Below are 16,922 nucleotides of genomic sequence, written 5' to 3'. Positions count from 1 at the left end.
GGGGACTTGAGCCCTCCCCCGGGACCCACCGCTGAATCCGCCGCTATTTGCGTTAGTTCTTAATTAAAGTTTAAGAATCATGTAAAAATATTGTTACTCGTCTTTCTGGCAAAGAACATATCAACTACATGAGCAACCATATATATTAACCCTAGGATCAGAGTCCCCACTTTTGCCTGGTTGTCGGAGGCATTTGATATGCTGCAATAATTAAGATCCACCGGACAGTTTGAGACTTGCACACGTGAAATCACTGATGGCAGAGACCTGCTTGATAGCATATATTAGTTCACTCATCTCTCATCTCTGTGCTGCTCCGTAACAATTCTCAGGTCTTGCATTTAATTTTTCGTTCATCCATTGTCGTTTGGAATGAGGATCAATATATGCAAGTAATAAGCGAATCTGGAAACCATGTGCGATGTTTACGACACCACTTTTTTTTTTGTAATTCTTGCACTCACGAGCATAAACCTTCTCCCACAAAGAGATGAAGTGCAAATACTGCAAGCGTAATTCTAATTTGTTTTTCAATTAATATGCAAATTACAACCTATGCTGTTAAAGATGATACAGCCTCAAAGGCTGAAAAGCTAAGCACGGGTGTTGATTTGACAGTGAGCAGTGTACATGAAAATCTTCTGACGGTCGTTTCTTAAAAGGAAATTCAGCTGTAAGCTTGCCAAAAAAAAAAATCTTTCCATATATCTGTGTTGCAATGACAGGCAGCTTACTACCGTTCTGTTAGTTGATGGGAAATTATTTTGGTTTGCATCTGACACTCTTTGACGAATTATTGTTAATCTGTTTCTGCTACAACTAATTTATGCAATTTATACAACTACTGTAGTATTGTATCGAGATCTTATTTTAGGTTCTTTCCCTCACAAAACTCTATAATTAAGAAGCACAACTGAATATTAAAGAAGGAGATGTGATTTCAGGATTATTGCAGCTAGTAGTGTTACTTGTGATCAGGAAGCAAAGGAGTTGCAGAATAGCAAGTCCTCTGTATGCAGTAAAGGCAGTTCAGGCACTTAGGTAGGTCTCCAGACGCAGGGCCCTATTCCTATTTATTTGTGAAAATACATAAAGATGGCATGCACTGATGCACTACAATATATAACCAGAGCTAGAACAAGAATTATTCCAAATATCACGTCGTTTTGGTCTCACTCCTCAACTCTCTTGCGCTAAAAGTTCTTGCCTGCTGAACAAGATCGATGGTCTCATGTTTGTCAGAAACCTGTTTGAGATATGTGTCACTCATGAGAAATACTGCAAGGCCAACTCATCAGCATCCATCACCAGTTGGAATGAGGATCAATGGATGGACGTAAGCGAATCTAGATATGATTTGCAATGTTTTTGGCACTATGTTTTTTTTAATTATTCTTACACTCGTAAGCATAAAACTTACCCCCGCAAAGAATTGAAGTGCAAATACTCAAGTAAATGACAACCTACACTTTTAAAGATGATGTAGCCTCAAAGGCTTGAAAAACATCCAGGCGACCATTTTTAAAAATTAAATTCAGTTGTAAGCTTGCAAAAAAAATTAGTCCTTCAACGTAATTGTGTTACATACTTACATGACTTCTTTTAACTATTTGGCTTCGATGTCATGATAACTTTGCACAAAAAATTTGATGTTACAATTTATTGGTTATGGTATACTGAAGTGTGGTAGTTAAAGGCAAATAGGAACGGCAGTAAAGGCTGCTCAGAAATATTACTCAGGATAAACTATAGAACAAATGCATCACAGACAAAATGCCCCATTGCTCTTGATTTTTTATCTTTCTTTCCTAAAAGTTGCCTGGCATCTTAAAGTAGCATCTTTACAAAAAAAAATTCCTAGAAGTCCAAAATCATCTTGACCTACACTGTGCACGTGCTCTTATTGACCATTAACCAAGATCACAATGAATGCAGATCACTCGCGGTAAGCCAGCAATTCAGATGGCCTAGTTTTTTCCCCCAGATCAATACAGCATCAGAAGGACAGGACCATATATATTCCAACCATGGTGAACTCTCTTAAAATTCGGACGTGGTACTATGCCATAAGTCCATAGTAACGCAATTTTGCCAATTCCCCACTATTTTCCTTGATACAGTAAATGCCTAATGGGACTGAGAAGTGTCAGGAAATTTGTCCTCACCAAAACTGAAAGTTTGGCCGCACACACATGAAGGTACTCGTCTACTATAGGACCAGATGTGCACAATGTTTCATTATACTTCAGCAGGGTGCCTAGTAACTGGACAACACTGCAGATGTCATGAATCTCATTCTGAGCATCGAAGGACAGGTGAGCTTACATTTTTTGAAAGGAAGGAATGTACTCTCGTTGATCAGAAACTTGAAGGTTTAGCTCCTACATCATAATGTTTATAACTTTTAAGTTTTGATTCCGTATTTATTAACTCAGCTACGTCGAACCTCTTTGTAACTCGACTGCACAAATGAAGTGCAGTGCACGTGTGAAATAGAATGAATCGAGTAAATCCCAGAGTAAAGATGTCATTTTAGCAGGTAAGCTTACATATGGGTTTTAGCATATCAAACATTTGGGAAGAGAGGTAGAAAGGCAAGGCCTTCAAGCATCTTAATCACTTTACAAATTCTTTTTTCTAAAAATTTATTGTAGCGTGGACTATTTCAGTGTGTACTAACACAGTTATCTACATGTAACCTATATGTGCCAGCTGAGCTGATTGAACAAGATCGCATTTAGTGAGGAGCAATTGTAGCAGGGCAGCATCTTAGATGCTCTTTTATTTCAATATTAAAATGTTGTAAAAACAGTGTAGTTACTTATATACCAACCATGGTGACCTCTCTAAAACTTCAGACCTCTGGATAAAGCAATTGTGCCGATTCAATCACTAGTCACCTGTATTCTGTGTTAGGAATTAGAAGCATCAAGAAATTTCTCAGCACTGAAATCCTCCAAATTCCACTTCTTCGACCTTGGAACACCATGCTACCAGTGGCCTGTATGCAATGCCATGGGATTGAGAAGCATCAGGAAGTTTCTCCTCACTAGTTTCTTCTACCTAGGAACACCACACTTTCAGTTTGCACTGACTTGCGATGAAGACTACTACTTTAATAGCTCCAAAATAGTCTTCAACGCATTTCAAGAACCTCCAATGTTTGACAAAAAAAAGAGAGAGAGAAACAATGAACATGATAGCATTCAAAGGGTCATGCAATCAAAATAACTTTGAATAATTAACTGCTGCCAAAGCTATATTACAGAGCCAATTAACAAGACATTTCTGATTTCTTGGCCTCCTCAAATCAATCAATTCAAATACAAGCTACATACCATCGTTATCAATACATAGTGTAGGTAAAAAATCCCAATTAACTCTAGGAGTTTCCTATCAAGCAACAATTTTACAGCTGCAACAGCATGAAACATATGTGACGCCTAAAAGCAAATGCCAAACTCCAACCACATGCATATGGAAGAAAGAACTTCTAGATCATAAAACATAAGTTACGATGCATTAGAACTTAGAAATGCAAATTTAGGCAAGCATAGTACTAAAGCTTGGAAACATGCTACAAATAGTTTCTGCAACTATATGGTTCTACAACTGGCAGTACAAAATTTTCTTTTGGGATACATAACATTGGATCTTTTATCAGAGCCTCAATCACCCCAAATCTACCGCTTGCCACCACCTCCACCAAGCTTTGGGCCTTTACCGGGCTTGGGGGCATTGCCTTTCCCAGCAGTCTTCTGAGATTTTGCCATCTCGGCCTTCTTAGCTTTCTTCTCGTCCTTGGTCTTCTTGATGCGTTCCTTGATCTCACTGTCACAAAAAGTAATGTATTTAGAGGTCGCCCTAATTTGCCATGGCAATAATGTGGTAAGAACATGAATAGAGTTTAGAAAACACAATGCTATCAACACTATACTTAACCAGCCGTCAGTTATAAGATTGTCTCAAAGACTCGGACAAGTCAAATTATTTTCAGGACTCTGACAAGAACTGAACTTTTAAAAAACAGAATAGAATGGTGGGCTAAACATGCTTACAAAATAGTTGGCACTGGAGGATCAGGAAAAAGAGATAAATATCATCAATTGATTACTAACAACGAAAAACTGGCATAAAAACAAGTAGGCTACACTAAGGCATCTATGAAAGATTGAAAGGTAGCATACCGGAGGGCAGCTTCCCTAGCAGCATCGCGAACCTCTGGTTTCTCAGTTCTCTTCTTCTGGATGACTTCAAGGGTGGCACCAACAATTGACCTGGAGTATGGTTTCTTGGTGGTGCGGCGCCTCTTCTTAGCAGCTTCAGCATGGATGTCCTTCAAACACAAATGACCACAGTTAGTAAATATAGGCATTAGCAGTATAAAGCACATGAGCATAGCACTAATGGATTTTTTTTTTAGGGAAAGGCCTCCCCCGCTTTATTTGCAACGAAACAAAGTATACAATAGGTTCACAGCATTTAAGCGCAGAGACTATTCAAGGCGTGCCCAACAAACATAGCATAGCAACAATGAATCAATGATAGATGCTCAGACAGATAAAGTATAAACTTCTGCAGTACAACTCATATTATGAAAAATCAGCACCACTGACCACTAAAAACTATCAAACCAAACTATTCTGTTTTTCACAATTTGTTGGCAGTGCAACCAGAGTTGTAATCCTGTAACAGAGTTTATCATAATCCAGTGCAAATAGATCATTACAACAAAACATACTCAGCTGGACAACAACGATACCTTCTTGTGCTGCTTCCTGTACATGGCGGTCCATGTGAGCTTGGCTGGCTTCAGGCGGTTGTGGAAGTAGCGCTTGCACTTTGAGTTCGAAAAAAGGAACACCTGAAAAGTTTAGAAAAATAGGCTCAGACACTATATTTAATTCCCATCATCTATCCGAGAATTCACAATGTAAAGAAATCACCTGTGAATCTGCACGGATAAATCTGATACCCTTCCCAGGGTAGATCTTGGCACCACTGAAACGGCACAGCTCTGTCCTGCAAAACAGAAATTCCGTTGCATATTACGTATCAAAATATCCATCCATCATAGTCATAGAGGATATAACCAACAACATAAATATGAGCACGGAGGGAAAATACATACTTGAGAACCATCTTTACTGCTGCCTTGACAAATCTTCAATGTCCCTTGGCCTGTAGATTGTAAAGACAAAATCACTATCAGTGACAATAAAACTAGATGGCATCAGACACTAAAATGTATACATTGCAAATATAAATTACACACCAATGTTGAAATCACAAGGCTGTGTTTTATCATTACAGGTGGCAAAAAAGAAAATAACACAAGAATAGCAGAAAAGGTGCAATGTGGCACAGCACGAGACAGCTATAAATACTGCATTGCTTAAAGCAGCAACATTGAGAAATCTGACATCAACAAAATCAGAAACTTCCCACCTCATCATGCCATCTTCAATCCAACACTACAACATTACAGCAAATGTGATACCGGAAGAATTGCTACACTGACGGAATACAATCAGAAATGAGTGCCGAACAGCACCAACGGATCCATCACAAAATTCCTCATGGCAGCGTCAATCAAACACTACAGCAACATGGCAGTAACCAAGCGAGTACATACTACGCACGAACAAATCACCCGAGGAATATAACTAAGGCACCGGATTCAGACAGATCAGACCGTCAACAAACCTACCACCCGGGATTACAGGAACCACGAACTTCACAAACTAACAACAACTGCACGCCTAATCATAGAACAAACACAGTAAGGGGTGGAGCAGGAGACGCCATCGCGTGGCGAAATCGCTGGAACAATGCGTCTGATAGGAGATGGGAGAATCGGGACTCACCTGCAGCAAACCCTAGCGCCTCCGCCGCCGCCTCCGGTGCGGCGCGCATGAGAGTTGAGAGGCGTCTTTATACTAGGGCCAGTGGAGGAGGGAGTGGATCCGGGCCGTTTGATCGGTGGGAGATGCGTCATGGACGGCAAGATTGGATTGTACAGTTGACGGGCTGGGCCAAGAACAATCAACATTGGGTCCAGATCAGCCTTGTGGGCCTCAAGGCCTTGCTATTGCATGTCAACGGGCCTGCCAAGTTCCAACTGTGTTTCCTGCTTTTTTTTTCCTTGTATCTATGTATAAATATAAATACGATGCCCACTGCTTCCTGAAATGAAAATTGCAAATAGCAACGGAGCTACGATGAAAATAATTCAAAGACAAACTATAAACATGCAACCCCCTACTGCCTCCGTCCCTGATTGTTGCAAATACAACTGCTCCACTGCTTCCTGAAAGTTAAGTGAAATGAAAATTGCAAAACTTATGAAAAAGCAGAATACTCAAGTGAGAAAAGATTAATGCAACCATAGTTACTGGGGAAGTTTTCCTGATAAAAGATTAATTTAAGTGTCACGCTTGGTTTCGACGCAAAAAAAAAATCTCTCCTCGATGGTCCATTAACGGATATAATTGTTAAAAAAAGTATGAATAAACGTAAGGTCCCTAGCTAATCAATATTACTTTTCATCTCTTACCGATTCATATTGTAATACAATACTTACATAGATTTCTTTTATTCTTACCTCGTTGTGATTTATTTTAGTTACTCACTGTAACACCCTAATTTTTATCTTTTGCAATTTAATAAAATTAATTAGAATTCTCTAGAATTTGTTTGAGTTTGTTTAAAGCCTTAAGGTTTCTTTGTGAATTTATTAGGCATTAAAATCTTTTTTCTAAATTAACTTAATGAACAATAAGTTTATGTGTGTTGCATTAATGATGGTTGCATTTCTTATTCCTTTAGTGCAAAATGGTTTAAAAATGCGTTTATACGATTGTTAGGTTCTCTGAGAATTCTTTCGAATTTTACTGGAATTAATTCTCTTTTTTCTAGAGCTAAATCTATTTATTAGAAGGCTCTAGATTCTTATTCATGGGATCCGAGTATTTTATTTGGATTCCTTGTGTCCCAATCTATCTCTAGGAATTTACCTAGGATTTTTAGGATTTTCAGAGTATTTTCACGGTTTAAATGAATTATCTAGAATTTTTTGGATTTTTCTTTCACGAGAAATCATTTCTAAAAATCTAATCCTATCCTACCGGGCCAAGCCTATGGACTCGACGCAATCGCCCCACCTCCTAGCCTAGCCGACCCACTTTGGCCCGCCAAGGCCCATCTGAGCCCAGTTGCACTGCAGGGCTGCCGCGCAGATGAGCCATGCGCCGCCGCCGCCAGCCATCCTTGGCTTCCACACCAAGGCAGCCGCGCCGTCCCTGCGCCCTATAAAACACGAATCCCTTGGCCTGCTGCCTCCGCCTCCGCCTCCGCCTGAGGACTCGCCTGTGTAGCGTCGCCACCTTGCAAGCACACTGGCGTCGCCTGACGCGGCGATGCGTTCCGACAGCCGCTTCGTGTCGGAGATCCTCGTCCGCGAGTGCGGCGAGGTGTTCGCGGGGGTGGCGTCGCTGGTGGACGCCGGTGGCGGCGACGGGACGACGGCGATGGCCATTGCAAGGGCGTTCCCGCACGTGAGGTGCTCGGTGCTGGAGCTGCCGCACGTGGTGGACGCCGCTGCGGCTGCTGGTAGCACGGTTGAGTTCGTTGCAGGCGACATGTTGGAGTTCATCCCTCCGGCTGAGCTGGTTTTGAAAACACTAGGATGAAGCTCCTGAGACATGTTTCTTTTGTTGATTGCCCGGTATGGTCACTCTTAACCATTTTTGTCCTATCGATAATTCAATATTCTGCTGTGCTCGGTTTTAAAGATTCCGGTCCTAATTAAACTGTGCTATCCGAAATCCTTATTAACATCACCACATACAAGTGAACAAGCAATAAGCTTTATACTTTGCTGCATATAGTTCAAAATTTATTTTGCTTTCTGTTACGATTCTAGTTGCATTAAGCTTTTGGTGATTAATGATGTTTCGACTAAAAGGGATATGATAAACTACTTGTTGGTAATGGTTACCATGGGAAATTGCTAAATTAGATTATGTTAATTTTCTGATGTTTCATTTGATATTGGTTGTATAATTTTATTGGTCACATGATATAAGGAAATAATTATATGAGTAACCTATCTCCTTGGATAGGGGCATGACATTCTCATGGCTACAATGCTTAATGGAGCTGCTATCATGGATGGAGCACTGCTTTTGATTGCAGCAAATGAAAGTTGCCCCCAGCCCCAGACATCCGAGCATCTTGTAGCTGTTGAGATCATGCGTGTCCAGCATATCACCATTTTGCAGAACAAGATTGACCTTATCCAGGAAAGTGCAGCGATGAATCAGCATGAAGCAATCCAAAAATTCATCCAGGTCAATACTTGTCACCATCTCGTTATAGCACGTGTCTTGTCTTTCAAGATCTGATCCTTTTTTGCTCATTGAGCAGGGGACTATAGCTGAAGGTGCTCCTGTGGTGCCTATATCTGCCCAGCTGAAATACAACATTGATGTGATCTGTGAATACATTGTGAAGAAAATCCCCATCCCTGAAAGGAACTTCACCTCACCTCCTAATATGATTGTTATTCGCTCCTTTGATCAGAGGTTGATGAAATTAAGGGTGGTGTAGCTGGTGGCAGTATCCTTAGGGTATGTACGTCTCAATCATGGTGCTATTGTTTTGTTTTCCTTGTGGTTGATATGAACAAAACAGCAATGCTTCTTTACAGGGAGTTCTGAGGGTTAACCAGAAGATTGAAGTTCGCCCTGGCATTGTCATGAAAGATGAAAATGGCAACATCAAATGCACCCCAATCTACTCAAGGATTGTCTCGCTATATGCTGAGCAGAATGAGCTCCAGTTTGCTGTGCCAGGAGGGCTGATTGGTGTGGGAACCACAATGGACCCAACTCTAACACGTGCTGATAGACTGGTGGGCCAAGTTCTCGGTGAAGTTGGCTTGCTACCTGATGTTTATGTAGAGCTTGAGGTTTGCACAATCTTTGTCCCTTCATAATTTCGGATGGACGGAAATAGTCGTGTGCATCATCGAACCTTTGCTTTGCATCAATTTCTTCCTTCTCCGGAGGCTCCTGGGTGTAAGGACGAAAGGTACAGAGAAGGCAGGGAAGGTGTCCAAGCTCACCAAGGGCGAGATCCTCATGCTTAACATGGGATCCATGTCCACAGGCGCCCGCGTGCTCGCTGTTAAGAACGATCTTGCCAAGCTACAGCTCACTGCCCCTGTCTGAACAAGCAGAGGAGAGAAGGTTGCCTTTAGTCTAGTCGTCGTGTTGAGAAGCATTGGCGCCTTATCGGATGGGGCCAGATCCAGGCCGGTACGACACTTGAAGTACCACCCTGCCCGTTGTGAAGCATCATCCTCGACGGTGAGCTGAAATTCAGTGCTGAGGAGAGAACATGAGTCTGTTGGTAGACCTGTTTCCGTGTTACTGCTGATTCAGTCTTAGCCACTAGTTTGATTTTGTTTCTTCGAAGTTACCATGAAATCCTGTGAACATTAGCAGGTTGGAGATCAGTATTATTTTGTCGACGTTGATGGTAGTGTCATCTCGGGTTGAATGTTATCGCACCTACTTTTCACTATTTTTGGGTTGGCTACTTCAAGAAGCCTACGGCGCCGGAATCTATGTCATTGTGCAAATTTGCAATTCAATTGCAATGTTCATTGATCACGAATCAGGGCAATTCAGGAATCTAGCGCCGGAAAAAAAATCATCTCATCAACATACATTTCATGTTTCCAGAGGGTGGTGTCATCTATGTTGATGAGAGCTAGGGTGTGGGTGGTGAATTGCCGAGATAGCGGCAAGCGAGCCCTGCAACGCCGTGAGAGCCACGCCTCCTTTGCAGTCGCAGCCCTTATGCATGGTCAATGGGGCGGCGGCGGCAGCAACGGGATCCAGATCCAGTAGAGCTCTACGCTCCATCCAACAGGAGACCCGATCCCGTTAAGGTTACGGGTTCAAGTGGTTTGCAATTCCGAGTCCGAGTTGCAGTAGTTTGCGATTCCTTTGCATCACATACCATCAAATACATATCTTCCATAATTCCGGTAGTATTTGCAAGCCGCAGAAGTGAAGTCGTTGGATCTCAGGCTCGGCGGCGCCTACCCACTGTCCAGAATTGTAGATGGAGCAGGGCACAACGCCGGCGACCTACCTTCCGGACGAGCTCGTCGTCGAGATCCTCGCGCGCCTGCCGGCCAAGTCGCTCTGCCGCTTCAAATGCGTCTCCCACCGTTGGCGCCGCCTCATCTCCGACCCCGTCCACCGCGCCCGGTTCGTGCAGACCCTTTCCGGCTTCTTCTTCCTTTCCGACGAAGGCCCCAGATTTCGCTTCGCTGCTTTACCGTCGTCTGTTACTCCTCTCGAGGAAGACGGTGACGGCCCGCCTCTGGTGGACGCCGCCCTCTCCTTCCTGCCCCCTAGATGCGGGAAGATCGAGATGCTGGACTCCTGCAACGGGCTCCTCCTCCTCCGCTGCTACAACGAGCTCTCATCTTCTCCCCCGCCCCCGTTCTACGTCGTGTGCAATCCTGCCACCAGGGAGTGGGTGGCCTTGCCGCAGCCGAGGTACAACGGTTACGGACAAGGCGCCAGGACCTGGTACGCTGCGGTAGGCTTCGATCCGGCCATCTCCTCGCATTTCTATGTGTTTCAGGTGGTGGAGGTGGATTGGCATGACCCGATGTTCCATCGCGGCGGTGGAGGTCTACTCATCTGAAACTGGCACATGGGTTCTAAGGGAATGCAAGCCTGAATGGATCGACTTTTATGGCCGTATGACCTACTTCAATGGCTCCCTACATCTTCCTATCGAGCACGAAGAAGTTGTGTCGGTGGATCCCAACGGTCAGTCATGGAAGGTAACCCAAGTACGTCACTGTGAGGATCATGGCCATAGGGAAGGCCGTGGTTATGTAGGCCATTGTCGAGGGCGCTTGATTTACGCGAACAATGACCGCAAGTATGATGTGCTGTCAATATATGTTCGTGAGGACCAAGCCAGTAGGGAGTGGATCATGAAGCACAACGTTAGCAAGTCCGATCTACTTTTTGAGCCATGGAAGCATATGCTGAAACCAACCTACTACATAGCTGGATTTCATCCGGATGGTGATTTGGTTTTCTTCTACGACCGGACACGGAACATGCTGATTTCCTATGATATGAATCACGGTGATTGGCATGTTGTTTGCACTCTCGAAGACTTCAAACACGCCCATCACCCGTTTTTTCCATACGTCCCATGGTACTCAAGGGGACTGGCATCACCAAATATCAACTAGAAGTGCTTCACGTTCTCCACACTACAAGGCTGATATTTCTAATCTCTATTGTTCATATGACATCGACGCCTTGAGAAAGATAGCGAACAAATTTTGGTACTCCTTTGTGTCACTCAGTAGAGATAAGTGCCATAGATGAAATTCAGAAATTCCGAACTTTTCTTGTTTTTATAAAATAGAAACTAGATCTTCTTGTTTTATATATCCTTGGAAAATCGACTGATGGTGAGACGGTGGTGTCCATTTTGTTAATTAAATCGGTTTTGTGTTGAGGAATTAGTTGTACTGATCTTTAGTTTCACTTGTCGACTTGTAAGACAAAATTCGGTGTTGTTTAGACTTTAGACCCAGTGGTGTTTGTGTTAGTCTGATGCTCGTTTCTGGTACCCGCCGTGAATTCAACGAGTCCAATTAATCCGCTTCTTCTTCTTGTTTGGGAGTATATACTTTTTTTTTTGGAAAGTTCCAGTTCTTCTACCATTCTGCTGCGATTTCTCTACGAGCAGTTTTTCAATCTCTTCGCGCAGATTCCGCCGTCCCCACCTCGAGGATGGAGGCAGGGAGCTGGTGCCCGGCGCGGCCTACCTCCCCGATGACCTCATCGTCGAGATCATCTTCTCGGCTGCCGGCCAAGTTGCTCTGCCGCTTCAAGTGGCAGTCAGTGGTGTGGGGATTCGCTCTTACCGCCGGGGCAGAAGGCGGCAGTGCCAGCCAGAGAAGGAGCCGGTGAGGGGCAGAGGGCGAGATCCAACCGGGGGTACTCTGCAAACTTTCGATCACAACAAAGGGGCTATATGCATATATTCGGATAGCGATTATTGATTGCGATCCAAAATAGGGGGTTATTTGCATATAACAGGGGGTTAAATACAAATCTTCGGATCGATCCAATCCAGGAGTCTTTCTGAAAATGCTCCTAGCCGGACGCCGGCGACATGGCATCCGGCGAACTCGCGCCGCCTCCGGCCGCGTGACCCCCGCTGGCTCCGTGGCCAAGCATCTCGCGCTCTCCTCCGCGACCAAGCCGCTGCTTCCGGTCTCGGGCGCGGGCCACGGCGGCCTCCGCCGTAGTCTGCTGCGGTCGGGGAGGAGACGTCGCAGGAGAGGAAGACGCACTCGCCGAAGCTCACGCGGTTGGCTCCGCTTGTCGTCGCCCCGCGAAAACCGGCCGCCGGTTCTAGATTTTCACCTCCAGGTATTTATCCATAGCCCAAACTCTACTATGCACACAGTCATATCTAAAAATCTCAGTATGTGTACTCCAATCTGAGTTATGTCGGTTCAAAACTGAAACTCGATCAGGCCCTCGCGTCGTCCTCCCTAGGCAGCACGAGGGCGCTCCGCGCGTCGGAAAAAAAAAGGCGCCGCCACCCTCACTAGCTGGCCGCCACGGCCGCCGGCAGCCCCTCCCACCCTCCTCTTCCCTCGCCTCCCCTCCTTTCCCCTCTCTCCTTCTCTTCTTTTTTCCTTATGCTTCTTCCCATGGTAGTTATGGTGGCGCGGCGGTCGGCTCTTGCGGCTTCGCGGCGTGGCTGCCGACGGCTCCCGATCTGTGCTTGGGGTGGACGGATCCACATCTCCTCTAGCCGGATCCGGCCTTTCCCCCTGTCGTGGCGTCCCTGTTGGCCTCTGAGCCAGCGCTAGCCAGCGACGGCGAGCTGGCTCATGGCGCCCGCAGCGAGGACGCCTGCGCGCGTGCGGGGTCGGCTGGTGACGACGGGGACGCCCGCGCCCGTCACCAATGCCCAGGGACACAGGGTGGCCGCTGCTATGTTGCAAGATGGCGTCGCGGCTGCCGCTTTGGTGGGTCGATGCGCGCGAAGATGCGTCCGTGGTGCCATGGTGGCGTGGCCGGTGTCTGTGAGACGGCACTCGGCAAAATTTAGACTCTTCGCCGAGTGTTCTTCCGTCTAGCACTCGGCAAAGGTGCCGTTACCGTGACTGTCCGTCAACGCCTTTTTGCCGAGTATTTTGTTTTGCCGAGTGTTTTTTGGTACTCGGCAAAGCGTTTGCCGAGTGCCCAACGTTTGACACTCGGCAAATCCACTGTTTGCCGAGGGAAAGTTCGCCGAGTCCAGTTCGCCGAGTGTTACACTCGGCAAACTCTTTGCCGAGTGTTTTTGGGCCTTCGCCGAGTGCCTGGGGCACTCGGGAAACGTCCTGTTTCCGGTAGTGGATGCTGTCTTACTCAAGGTATATGAGTAACCATTTATCACAAATGATGCAAGTGTGTAGATGACTAGGATTAGTAGTTTTAGTTGATGGAGATATAAGAAATTTTGATGCTACCAAAAACGAGTATAGTTATTTTATTTATTCAAATATTTGTTTTTGTTGTTTCGCGATACACATATATTATATTTACTTCAAGAGATTTTTCGCCACATGCTTAGATGGACGATGATGTCTTGTAATCATAGGCTTTGTTACTTGTGATTACTGAACAATCTTTTGACAGTTTGTGCTACACTGGAGCGACGAGGATTGTGTTCGGATCTTGAAACGATCCAAAGAAGCTATTTCGACTCGAGAACCAAAGGGGAAGGTGATCATAATTGATGTCGTGTTAGGATCGTCTCCGTCTAAACAGACATTGGAAGCTCAACTTTCTCTGGATCTATGCATGATGGTGCTATTTCCAGGTAAACAGAGAGAGGAGGAGAAATGGCACAAGATCTTCTTAGAAGCAGGGTTTAGTCGATACAAGATTAGTCCTGTCTTAGGATCTCGATCGTTCATTGAGGTCTATCCATAAGTAGCACCTTAATTAAAATAGTTTCCTCTCTTACAATCGAGTTTCCTGTTATATTAGCATTTTTCTGCAAGATGCGCATGTTTATTACATTAAGCTACTTTGCTTGCCACTATGCGCGTGTGAATTGACGACGGTAAGATTTAATACATTTCGTTTAGAGGGACTGTAGTGGAAGGCTTGGAGTAGGGGCAAAAAGGTGTGGATGGGCAGTGCAGGCTAGCATTGCAAGGACTCACGAGAACTACAATCTTTGAATGTTTCAATGGTTAGTGCTGTCACGTGTAGGAAGTGATCACTTTTGTCTGGCTCATGAATATAACAACCAGCGGCAGTGCCATGATTGTACCATGCCCTGAGCAGAGTACTGAAGATGCTATTAGTAACTTAGGAGTATTTATTAGCTGATGTTTTAGACAACAAAAATCAACCTAAAAACTATCTTGTTCGTGTCCGAATGTCAAGTATATATATTCATTCCGTCCCAAACTACAGGCCTTTTGAACATTTCTAGAGTGTGTTTGGTTTTGGAACGATATGGGTTGGGTTGGAGCCGACCCCCTTTTATGGGTTGGGGTCGACCCATCTCGTGTTTGGATGAGAGTGATGGAAAGGGATGGGTTCGTTCCAATCTTTTGTTTGGTTGGAGGTGTTGTGAGGGGTGGGCTGGATGCCATTTTAATACCGTTAGCAACGGGTCCCACCTCTCAGATGCAGGGCCCACATGTCATCCTCACCCACCTTATCTTCCTCCTCTGGCCACCCTCCCTCTCCCCCGCGCCACCGCTCCTCCCTCCCCCATGCTCTCCCCACGCCGGCCGCCGGTCCCCGCGCTGTTGCTCTTCCCCCTCCCCCGCACCGCCGCCGCTCCCTCTGCCCGCGCCGCTCCTCCCCTGCGCCGGCCGCCACTCCTCTCACCGCATCCTCCTCCGCTGCTCCCCGTGATGCAAGCGGAGGGCGGCGGCGGGGGCGGTGAACAGGCGGCGGGAGTAGGCGGGGCCGGTGGGAGGGCGGAGGGGACGGGTGGCGGCAGGCAGCGGGCAAGCGGCGGCGTTAGCCGAGGCAGACGCGGGGGCGGGGAGACGCATGCATGGGAGAGCACGACGTCCGTGCAGGTCGAGTGCGTCCGCTCGTTTTGGACGGACGCTTTTGTTGGGATACGAGGTAGGCTACACTAGCGCAAATCAAAATTTCTACCGCGTATAACCAGGAAGAACTGCCGTATAAGGATCACGGGATTACCACTCGACGCACTACTGGTGCGGAAGATGTAGATATGCGTCGATGCAGTGAAGACGATCACGTAGTCGTACGTAGTCGATCAACGTAGTCGTACGTAGTCGATCACGTCCAGCAGCTCGTCCACGTGCACAGCAAGATCACCTCCGGTGCCGCGGCTCGTCGTCGGCTCGTCGTGGCTCGTCGGCGGCTCGTCGATGGCTCGTCCAAGTGCTGCAGGCGCAACACCTCCAAGGTATCCACACGTGCAGGGAGGAAGCGTCGCAAGCCGGACTGCTAGATCCGCGAGTTACAACAGGCGAGGGCGTGGGAGGCGCGGCAGGTGTGTTTCGCCAAAAAGGTGTAAACCCTAGGGCGCCCCCACCCCTCTATTTATAGAGGTTCCTGATGGGCCTCTGGATCCGAGGCCCATTAGTACTCCTAAACCTAATCCAACTCGGATCAGATCCGAATTGGGCTTCCAGCCCCTTAAGTGTGTGACCCTATGGGTTCGGATACGTACAGACATGGCCCGAGTACTCCTACTCGGCCCAATAGTCGGTAGCGGCCTCTAGCAAGACGTGCCAACTCCTATACGCACACGAAGATCATATCAGACGAACCATCACAACATAATATACATGCTATTCCCTTTGCCTCACGATATTTGGTCTAGCTTCAAGCCGACCGCTCTTTCTCGATCCTGTGATTCGGAATCCCTTTGTAGGTTAACTCTTAACCGTACGTAGCATGGCCATGCATTTTTGGATCCGATCACTCGAGGGGCCCAGAGATATCACTCTCAATCAGAGAGGGGCAAATCCCATCTTGATTGACCATGTCTCATAGCATGCTTCTTGACAAACCCGAAAGCTACCTTTATAACTACCCTGTTACGGCGTAGCGTTTGATAGCCCCTAAGTAGGTCGATCCACATCTAGAATACATGCGACAATCTCAGGTCTAAGGACAAAGCGTATATGTTGTTTAAAGAGAGAACTACTTCTCATGTTGGGTCAGTCCTAACACATGTCTTCACATGTGTCCACATTATTAGTTCAACATCTCCATGTCTATGACTTGTGAAACATAGTCATCAACTAATACATGTGCTAGTCTAATATTCATGTGTGTCCTCACATGAACTCCGACTAGGGACAACTTTAGAATAACCATACAAGTAAAGAGTTTCACATACAATTCACATAATTGCAAATCAATTCAAGTGGCCTTTAATGGATATTCAATGAACACAATATACAAATCATGGATACAAATGGAATATCATCATCTCTATGATTGCCTCTAGGGCATACCTCCAACAGCTTTGACCCGCATCTACAGGGAATATTCTCCTATTGAGTCCGACCCAACCCTCTCCCTCTCCAACCAAACACGGATCCATAGGGGTCGAACCCATTCTAACCACCTCCGACCCCAAACCAAACACACCCCTAGGTTCATAGTTTTAGCTATATACCTAGATATACACTATATCTAAATACATAGTAAAAGTTATAAATTTAAAATATCAAAAGGAGCTACAATTTGGGATGGAGAGATTACTAAGTAATAAGGCAATTACTTACAAATGCTCTTAAACTTGGCCTTCAGAGCCCCATGTGATTGCTGCTTGTTATATCAAAATAGTAACCACAG

At 45.7% G+C, this 16,922-nt stretch overlaps 2 protein-coding genes and 1 pseudogene across 2 annotated transcripts; 2 read left to right on the top strand and 1 right to left on the bottom strand.

Moving 5' to 3' along the window:
• Nucleotides 1–3,501: 3,501 nt before the first annotated feature.
• LOC117846359 (large ribosomal subunit protein eL24) lies at nucleotides 3,502–5,973 on the bottom strand. Its single transcript, XM_034727501.2, has 6 exons — nucleotides 5,868–5,973; nucleotides 5,132–5,181; nucleotides 4,947–5,022; nucleotides 4,763–4,864; nucleotides 4,188–4,336; nucleotides 3,502–3,831 (listed from the first exon to the last, which is right to left on the bottom strand). Exons 2-6 carry the CDS (start codon nucleotides 5,140–5,142, stop codon nucleotides 3,684–3,686), a joined length of 486 nt encoding a protein of 161 aa, XP_034583392.1. The 5' UTR covers nucleotides 5,143–5,181; nucleotides 5,868–5,973; the 3' UTR covers nucleotides 3,502–3,683.
• Nucleotides 5,974–6,976: 1,003 nt separating this feature from the next.
• LOC140221974 (acetylserotonin O-methyltransferase 3-like) lies at nucleotides 6,977–14,164 on the top strand. The gene is made up of 2 exons (XM_072291932.1): nucleotides 6,977–7,680; nucleotides 13,750–14,164. Exons 1-2 carry the CDS (start codon nucleotides 7,419–7,421, stop codon nucleotides 14,046–14,048), a joined length of 561 nt encoding a protein of 186 aa, XP_072148033.1. The 5' UTR covers nucleotides 6,977–7,418; the 3' UTR covers nucleotides 14,049–14,164.
• On the top strand, nucleotides 7,541–9,719 carry LOC117845986 (uncharacterized; annotated as a pseudogene).
• Nucleotides 14,165–16,922: the final 2,758 nt, after the last annotated feature.

The sequence above is a fragment of the Setaria viridis genome, chromosome 2, assembly GCF_005286985.2.
Source record: "Setaria viridis chromosome 2, Setaria_viridis_v4.0, whole genome shotgun sequence".
Taxonomy (NCBI): Eukaryota; Viridiplantae; Streptophyta; class Magnoliopsida; order Poales; family Poaceae; genus Setaria; species Setaria viridis.
Note: the sequence above shows the minus strand (reverse complement) of the source record. Positions and strands in the feature narration are given on the sequence as shown.